The sequence below is a fragment of the Crocuta crocuta genome, unplaced genomic scaffold, assembly GCF_008692635.1.
Source record: "Crocuta crocuta isolate KB4526 unplaced genomic scaffold, BGI_CrCroc_1.0 scaffold216, whole genome shotgun sequence".
In the NCBI taxonomy this organism is placed as follows: Eukaryota; Metazoa; Chordata; class Mammalia; order Carnivora; family Hyaenidae; genus Crocuta; species Crocuta crocuta.
In genome coordinates, this window is record NW_027531504.1 from 662,397 (window position 1) to 672,006 (window position 9,610).

Consider the following 9,610-nt stretch of genomic DNA (forward strand, 5'->3'; position numbering starts at 1 on the left):
TGTTTTTTTCATTTTTTTTTTTTTTTTTTTTTTCCCAGTTCTTATTTTTAAAATAAGTAGCTACTAAGTTAACTAGTTACCCTTGCTTCTGAAGATAATGAGTTAGGATATCTAAACACGGTTTTTATAGATGTTATTTAAATAATGCAACATTACCACCTCCTATTGGCAATACCTAAATTATGGATTTTATTAAATTTAAGACTGTAAGTGGTCAACTACTGAGGAAATCAATGACTGACATCTGAAGTACTTTGTGCTTGTTTACTTTAGCCCCTCAGAATGTGATTTCATGTGGAGGCCTAATTACAAAGGGCTAGAGTTAAGTAGCAGAGCTACCTGTCAGATGTAATTATGTTTTGGAAATGTACATATTCAAACAGAAGTGCCTCACTTTAGAATTGAGTAGTGTGATGGTACTGGCACATTACAGTGCAGTGGTGTCTTTTTTAATACTCAGTATAATTCTAGTAGCCATCTCTTTCAGCTGGTTTCATATAATGCAGGGGTCAGCAAACTTTCTATAAAAAGCCACAGAGTAAATATTTGCAGGCCATATGTGTCTTTGTTGCATATTCTTCTTTATTGCTTAGTTTTTTGGGGTTTTTTAACCTTTAAAAATGTCAAAACCATGTTTAGCCTGCAGCTTTACAAAAACAGGCCACCAGCTGAATTTGGCCCACAGGTCATTGTTTGCTGACCACTGGGATAGAGAACTAGTATTTTTATGTATGAGTAAGCCCTGATGTTCAACTCTTATGTCATTATATGGTAGATTTCTGGAGACCAGATTCCATAAGTCATTTTTGAACTCTAAAAGGTATTTTAGGTCATGATCTTCACAGTATTCTTTCAAAATGGCACGCATATTTTGTAAAAAGAACTTGTAATGTAAATACTGTGTTTGTGCTATAAGAGTTATGTATTTCAAAATGTGAAGTCTCATAAAAACTTAGATTTTGTCTGATGCTTTGACTTTTAAATCTTTAAAGGAATGAGTTTATTGTTAGCCAGAGTCCATAATCACTTGAGTGCTTATACAGTATATCAGTGTCTACTGAACACTACTGAAAATAAATGGAAAGTAGTGTAAGAGGGTAGTACTTAACATACTATTTTCCCCCTCCTATAGGGGGAAAATAAGTTCTGATGGGATTTATTATACAGTAAAATTTAGAATGTGAGTATTGTTCTAAACATGGGTTTATTATAGAAAAATTATAGAGAAGTGAATGAGTATATTGGAGATTCTGTAGTTACATGAATATAGTCTATATCTAATTAAGAACATAACAGATAATGTGACAGAAAATAGAATCCTAGAATATTCACAGAACCATTCATCTAAATGATTCTGCAGAATTATTATAATGGAAGATCCTCAGAAGCCTCAGAACCATTAGTTCAAATGAAATCCTACCAAAGGCTAGTATGTAATATAGAAGGAAAGCTCCTCATCCAGCTTGACCCCAAGGTGATGCCTCCAAACTCTCAGGCCTGACAGGAAAAGTTTCAAAATGACTCCTTGGACTACCCCTTGCATTTTATCATCAAGGACACCAGGGCCAGGAAGATTACGTGATTTGTCTAAGGTCTCACAATCAGAAGTCTATGGAATCAGACTTCTGGGGTTTGATGGACATTGTTTGCTACAGTTCAGCTTTATCGTAAAATGTGGGAGGCAGTACCTGGTGTTTACCTCAGAGACTTATGGTGATGATTAAAAGAAATGGCAGATGTAGTACACCCAGCACAGTGCCTGGGAAGTGACTCCTGCCTGGTGATGTCAGTGGTAATGATGGCAGTGTGAAAGTTTGTGTATAAAGGACGGCTATCTAGACCAGGGGTTAAGTTTTTAATGTGATCACTGGGATGAAATGATTATATTACCCTTAGCTACGAAAGTTATACGTATTCTCATGAAAAAAATAATTTTTTTTGCATACTTAATTCTTTGAAGTATTTTATTTTTTAAGAGAGAGTGCATAAGCAAGAGAGGGTAAAAGGGAGGGGGAGAGAGAGTTTTAAGCAGACTCCATGCCCAGCAGACCCTGATGGAGCCTGATGATCCTGAGATCATGACCTGAGCTAAAATCAAGAGTCGGATGCTTAATGGACTGAAATGCCCGTGAAAGTGTTTACTTTTAAAATTATTTCTACATATATCAAAAAGCATACAAAGTATGATGAGTAACAGCTCCAGGATTTAAAAGGGAAGTGTAATCATAACTCGGGCAAGATATTAAGGAAGAAACAGCACTGATACCACAAAAATTCCTCCAGATTGTAGAAAACAAAGGAAAACACCATCTAAACTCATCCGTTGAGGTGAACACAACCCCATAACAAAGCCTTGGCTCAGTTCCCGTAACAGGAAAACCACACACCATCTTATCTCATAAGAATCCCATATGAAAACTAATGAGCCAGATTCAGTTATCCTTCAAAGGGGAACAACTCTTTATTGATCAAACTGAGTCCACCCCAGGACTTCAAGGAAATCAAGGTTGACCCAACACTCGAAAGTATAGTTTACATCAGCAGGACCAAAAACTGCATGACACTCTCAATAGACCTTTCTTCAAAAAAGATTATAAAAAATGTAAAAGTAGAGTGTAACATATGACTTCCATCTGTCCAACAGTTATCAAGATTTTGCCACATCTGTCTGCTTTATTCTTTCTTTGTTGATATAAAGTAAATCCCAACTGGAGTACAAAGTCTCAGTTGGTAAGGAGAGGTGAAGGAGCTTCTTGTCAGTCAACTGTTCCTTCTTCCACGTGCCCTAATGACAGCTAAATCTCTGTGAACACAGTGTGTGTGCTAAATGCTTTATGTTCATAATCCCATTTCATCCTCTCCATAACCCCATGTTACCATTTGGACCTAACTAGTTTAAGTGGCTTGCCCAAGGTCTGTAACTATTAAGTGACATCACCTTTTGACCCAAGAGTTAATTTAAGAGTCTCCAAAAATTAACTCTTAGCTACTAAGATACAGAAAGGGATTGTAAGGGACAAAAAGAACTCAACCTAGTTAAGGGAAAAACAAGAGTGAAGGAGACAGAGACCTTGCCAGGACTGTTGCTCAACGTAGCCCATACCTGCCTCTGTTATGTCCCCTTTTCTCATAATAGTGGGGTCGTGGCAGCTCCTGGCTCACATCTCTCATAGAGGCAGGAAGTTTCCTCTCTGGGCTCCAGTACAGAAAACACTGATGGAGATGAATTACTGTGATTTGTGCTTACTTCTATAGCCAGGCAGATGGAGACTTTTACCAAAAGATAGAGGGGAGGGGTGCTGACCTGACAAAAACACTAGCTTCACAGAATAAAGTTTGGGTGCATGTGGAAGATCAATTTCCTGGGTTAAGTTGAAGGCAAGCTGTCATACTTGAAAAAAAGTTAGAAAAATTAAATTAATTAGAATACAGTGAACCTTACAAATTTTTTATTGAAAAGATTCAAAGAAATGTTTGCAAAGCATCAGTCCAGTACCTGCCACATAATACTCCATAAATGGTGGACACTTGGTCCCAAGTTGTCTTTCTGATCTGCCTTTCCTCACCTGCCCACACTGTCAGTCACACTGCATTTTCCCAAACATGCTGTGCACTGTTATGCCTCTATACCCTTGCAGATAATATTATTGGTTGAGTTCTCTCTTCCTTGTTTATATATCCATTAAATTCCTACTCATACGTCAAGGTAGGAGTCCATTAGCAGTTCATCTACCAAGAACTTTTCTAAGAGACTGACTATATCACCTTAGTTCTTTGAAACAATGAAAAAGGAAGCAAGGGATGTAATATTTAGGCTTTCAAATGACCTTAACAAGATTCTACACCACTGGTTACTAAAGAAAATGAGAAGACATTTTGTCAGGAATCCAGGTAATTAGAATAAATGGGCAATGATATACATGGAGGAGTATTAATATGGTCTTCTAAGAATTACCTGAATTCACTGCAGCATTATTTATAATAGCCAAGATATGGACACCAAACTGTCCACTGATGGATGAATGGATAAAGATGATATGCTATACATATACAATGGAATATTGTTTAGCCATAAAAAGGAAATCTGGCCATTTGTAACAACATGGATGGACCTTGAGAGTATTACGTTAAGTGAGATATCAGAGAAAGACAAATACCATATGATGTTATTTATATGTAGAATTTGGAAAACAAAACTCATAGAGAACAGACTAGACTGGTGGTTATCAGAGAGGAAGTGGGTTGGGTGGGTGAAAAGGATGAAGGGAGTCAATTATATGGTGACAGTAACTTTTATTGTGAAGATCACTTTGTAGTATATGCAAATATCAAATTATGTTATCCATCTAAAACTAATATGTTATATGGCAACTTTACCTGAGATATTAGGCAATCAAAGTGTGATCAAAGTCAAAACCCTGAAGCCTTTGTTTGCCAAATTTAGATACAAGTGGTAAAACATATGGCTAAAAATAGGGAAAAATTTGCAGATTTTAATTGCACATTAAGGCAGATACAAAAGTCAAAAAATATTTTTAGATTATCCAGGGGAAAACCCACATATGCACAGGAAAATGAAATACCTACAATTTAATTGTGTATTATCTCTTAGTAGTGAGACTACAAGTGGATTTCATTTTCTTCATAAATTATCTTCCAAAAGTTGTTTTACAATATTATTTTTAAACTAAGATAAAAATTTAACAATAAATTTTAGGTAAAATTATAATGACACATATTAAATGCTTAGTGGGAAGCAGAATGCACTTTATTAGTTAACTAAAGGGAAAACTAACTTTGAAAATCCATAAAATGCCCTTGGTTCCATTTTAAGAGACTGTGTAATGAATGAAACCATCATTCTAATTCTTGGGTTTTTATTTAGTTGGATAAGGATTAAAATTTTAAACTTGAATATAGAGGAGTTCTCATTTGGAACTAGAAAAGCCAAAAGATGACATAATCTAATCTTGACTATTCAGGGGGCAGGTAATTCATTCAGATCTTTTTTTTTTTTTCTTATTTCCTTTCTGTTTTTTCACATTATTAAGTTTCCTAACATTTGAGAAAATAAAGTACTGATGTTAGTAAGACACAAGATGGTGATATTGAGCTGTTCCTGTTCCAAGTTCTAGTCAGTATGAGAATGACCTGGAGAATTATTTAAAATCCAAAGTCCCAGTCCCCACCCACAAAGTTAATTTGTTAGGCCTTACATGGGCCTTAGTAATCTTCGTTTTAATGCTCCTCTATCCATTCCTCCCCCCCCACCCCCGCCCCCAACATGTCCCCATTTCATCCTAAGTGATCCTGACACAGGCTGGCCCATGAACCACACTTTGAGAAACTCTTATATTTGAAGCCATAGGTATATATGAAAACGTTTAGAGAAAGAATACGTATTGCTAACAGAAAAACCAAGTCCTGGGTAATTCCAACATATGAGGGTCCACTGAAGAGGGAAGAGTTAACAAAGATACTGAGAAGTTACCAGAATGAGAAGAGAACAGCAAGAGAATGCGTAGCTAAAGGAAGACAGGGAGAGAAAAAAGTGGTTAACAATTTTGCCTGTTGAGAGGCAAATGAGATGAGGACCAGGGGAACATCCCTTTGACATGGAGGTCACTGGTCACTTTAGAGTGACCACCATTTTAAAGAGGGAAGTGCCAAAGGTAGTTTAGGGTGTTTTAAAGGGTATATGGAAGCAGAGAAATTTGAGGCAACAAGCTTAGATAATTATAGAATCTGGACTGCTAAGAGGATGGCATAGGGGACCAACAATTTGTTTGGAAATAAGGCCCAGGAATTTTTTAAGTTATGGAGAGATTTGAGTATTTGTAAATGTTAATGGGAAGGAATAAAGCAGAGAAAGGAAAGAAATAATGGATAATGTAAGATTCTTGGAGCACAAGAGGCCATGGAACTCAGAACACAGGAGGAACATCTCCCCTAGTTTAAGAGGAGGAAAGAATGGACACAGAGGTAGGTAGGTTGTAGCTCTGCTAGCAGAAATTTTGGCGGTTTCAGTGCGAACTACTCCCTCAGTAAAAAAACAGGAGGCAAGTTAAATACTAAGAGTGAAAGGCGGGTGACAGTGTTGAAGGCTGAGTAGAGTAGAAAAGGCTTAAAGTGGTAATGGGACAATGAGTTGCCAGAGGGAAATGGGAGAATTTGGGGCAATAATGAGGGCCCAACTAAGGCTGGAACTCATAGATAGAAGTGCCACAAATTTGCTCCTTTGCGTATATTTTCCCAGAGGTACTGAAGCAAAGATAGGTAGCACAAAGAAAGACAGTAGGCTGTTTGCAGGAATAACATTTTGCCAGACAAATGCAGTGAAAGCAGCAAGAGACTGACTGAAATGATGGAATTTGAATCAAAGACAAGAGGAGGGCTGATGGAGAAAGGAAAAGTAAAACAGTAATGGACTGAAAGTCTGGATGAGACTGGCAGGTGGTTGTAGTGGAAACAGATGAGACTAAGCTGGAGAGGTAGGAGGTATTGATTGGTTTGAGGGTAAGACGTCTGATGGGAATTCTGACAATAGAACAGCTTTGTGTGTGGCCATAAGAGCTGGGGGACTTTGAATGGAGTGCAGGGGCAGGCATTTTAGATGAGGACCTTAAGGAACTGAGGTCAAAGAATGAGGCAGGAATCGAGGTGAGAAGATTGTGACAAATGCCATTATGTTCAGTAAATGAACAGGGGAGACCAAGAAGGATATCAAGAATGCTTGGGATATCTGCCTAAAAGATTAACTTTCCAAATTGTGCTTTTTTTTTTTTTCTAGCTGTGATTGCAAAAATATCAACTAGTTTGTATAATTTTGTTCCTTTCAAACCATCTAAGGAGGGTCCTTTGTTTTGGTGACTAGGATTATAGGGTGGATACAACAGAAGCATGAGAAAGTTATCTTGTTTACAAAAGAAACTAATAGAGTGACCCAAAAGGCAAGATTCAAGGCAACAGGAAAAAGGGAAAATAGGGAAGAGCAAGCAAGAGAGATAGTGGGAGAGAACCAACAGGTGCTATAAAGCTCTCTTATGGGGAGTTGGAGGGAAAGAGCTCCCTGGTTAACAGGATATCTAGGAAGTTATTCTGTTTGATATGCAGTGTCACCTCACTAAACTTAATAAAATCATATTATTTGCCTATTACAGGTGCAATGAGATAAGACATGTGAGAGACTGGCCTCAAGACTGTGAAGGCACTATCACAGGGTCCTTTTAAACCAGCCTGTGCAAGCAGTCTTGCATTTGATTAAATACCTGTGGGCTTCTTAGGTCTTTTATGAGAACTATTTCCTTAAAGACTCAGAATGATCCGTAACATTTTATATGTTCTAAAATATAGAACATATAATTTTTATGATTAAAATTTAAATTTTCTATGTTATTTAATATGTCTGGCACTGGTAGGTACTTATATGTTTGACTGATATTCAAGAAATGATATACCAGTGACTCAACAAGTACCCATTATTGTTAGTAATGTTGATAACTTGTTTTTACTGAATACTTGATACATACTGAGTGCTTACTAAGAGTTTCTATGCCTTATTTCACTTTTAAAACTCCACAAACTTCTTTGAGATAAATACTATTATGCCTCCTATGTCACTGAAGAGAAACAGAGGCTTAGACAGGTCAAGTACTTTTCCCAAGGTCTCACAGTTAACAAGCTGAAGGGCTGAATTTAATTTCGTTCTGTATTTTCATGTTTTAAACCATTTTTATGAATTTCTCTTTGAATAACATTATATTCGTTGTTAGGTGTGAACATGTGACTGAGTTTCTAGGTGATAAAATGTGAGCAGAAATAATGTGTGTCACTTTCAGGTCTAGCCCATAAAAACCTCCTACCTGATGCTCCTCCCTATTCTTTTCCCATTTAGCTGGCTGGGATAGAGACCACTTCTGTGGCAACTTTGAAAGCCTCAAGTTGAAGATGGCAGAGTTTCCATCAGTTTGGGTTCCTAAATGCTTGCATATATGAAAGCTGCCTGAGGACCTAATTACTTTCCCAGTACAGTTATAGTAGAAATAAACTTTTTCTTTTGAGTCATTATACATGTTTGGTTTTATTTGTTGCAGTAATAGTCTATCCTAATGCAAACTGAGTTAAAAAAATTTCAGTTATGCACTTTTACATCATTCAGAATTGTATTTGATTGTGTTTCACATAGTGATTTAACCAAATATAATTGCCCACATTGTAGCAGAGATACAGGAAGGTACGAAATAGAAAACAGGTTTGTGATAACTTATTTGCAGAGATGGCTATAATAATCCCTGTGTATGTATAGATTTATGCTGCATCAAAAGGGAGAATTTATTTCTCCACTCTTTGAAGCTGGGCTTGGTCATTTGAATAACTCTGGTACATGGGACAAATCCAGAAGTTTGAATATGGCTGTGCTTTGGGGCTTGCTCTCTTGGCTTCTGTAAGAACCTAGAAACTGATGTGGATGGGCTTGAACTAGCTTCCTGGAGACCCCACTTATAAAAAAACTGAAACACCCCAGCTAATAGCCTACATGCCCCTAAACATGATAGCATAAAACAAAACTGGGTATGTACAATGGGATACATATGAAATAAAAAAGGATATAGAAAGTTTAAAAGTAAACACATGAGAAAAGATATCCTAGATAAATACGGAAGAAACATGAGGACATTTTATTAATATCAAACAAAATAGAATTTAAAACCAAAAGCATTACGGTCACTACATAATGATTAAAGTTTCAACTGAAAGATGAATAAATTCTAAACTTATATGTACCTAATTGTCTTCAAAATACAAAAATAAAAAATTGACCGCACTATAAGGGAAATTTACAAATCCACTATCATAGTAGAATATTTTAACACATACCCAATAACTCCTCAATTATTCTTAGACTAAGGAGACAAAGATCAGCAAGGTCATAAAAAATTTGAATGACACAATTAGTAAACTTGATTGAATGGACATATCTAGAACTCAACACCTCTAAATTAGTGCCTACTCATTCCTATCAAGCACACACAGAATAATTTTTTTTGAAGTTTATTTATATATTTTGAGAGAGGGAGAGAGAGCAAGCGAGGGAGGGCCACAGAGAGAGACGGAGAGAGAGAATCCCAAGCAGGCACTACACTGTCAGCACAGAGCCAACGCGGGCCTTGAACTCACAAACCATAATAAGATTATGACCTGAGCCAAGACGAGACTCAGATGCTTAAGTGGCTGAACCACCCAGGTGCCTCTAGAATAATTTCTAAAATGGACCTTGTGCTCAATCATAAAGCAAGTGGTAACACATTTCAAATCACAGGTATGATCCAGATTACATGATATCAAGTTAGAATATTTCAATAAAAAAGATAAAACTGAAGAACTACATTTGTTTAAAAGTTTAAAAACATGTTAACTCATGAGTCAAAGAAGAACTCATAATGGAAATTTAAAAATACTTAGCACTGGATAGTAATAAAAATACTGCCTATCACAACTTGTGGGATTCGGCTAAAGGGCATGCAGAGAGAAATTTATCCTCTCAAATGAATATCTTGGAAAAGAAGACTGAAAATAAACAAGTTAATGATCCAACAGAAAAGGTTAGAAA

General features: G+C 36.6%; 1 protein-coding gene across 1 annotated transcript in view; it reads left to right on the forward strand.

Annotated features, from left to right (window-relative positions):
• Positions 1-8,069, forward strand: part of GNPTAB (N-acetylglucosamine-1-phosphate transferase subunits alpha and beta) — a 91,715-nt gene extending 83,646 nt beyond the window's left edge. The window contains exon 22 of the mRNA XM_077772153.1: positions 7,895-8,069. Coding sequence (XP_077628279.1) covers positions 7,895-7,945 — 51 coding nt within the window. The 3' untranslated portion in view covers positions 7,946-8,069. The remainder of the gene's footprint in view (positions 1-7,894) is intronic.
• Positions 8,070-9,610: the final 1,541 nt, after the last annotated feature.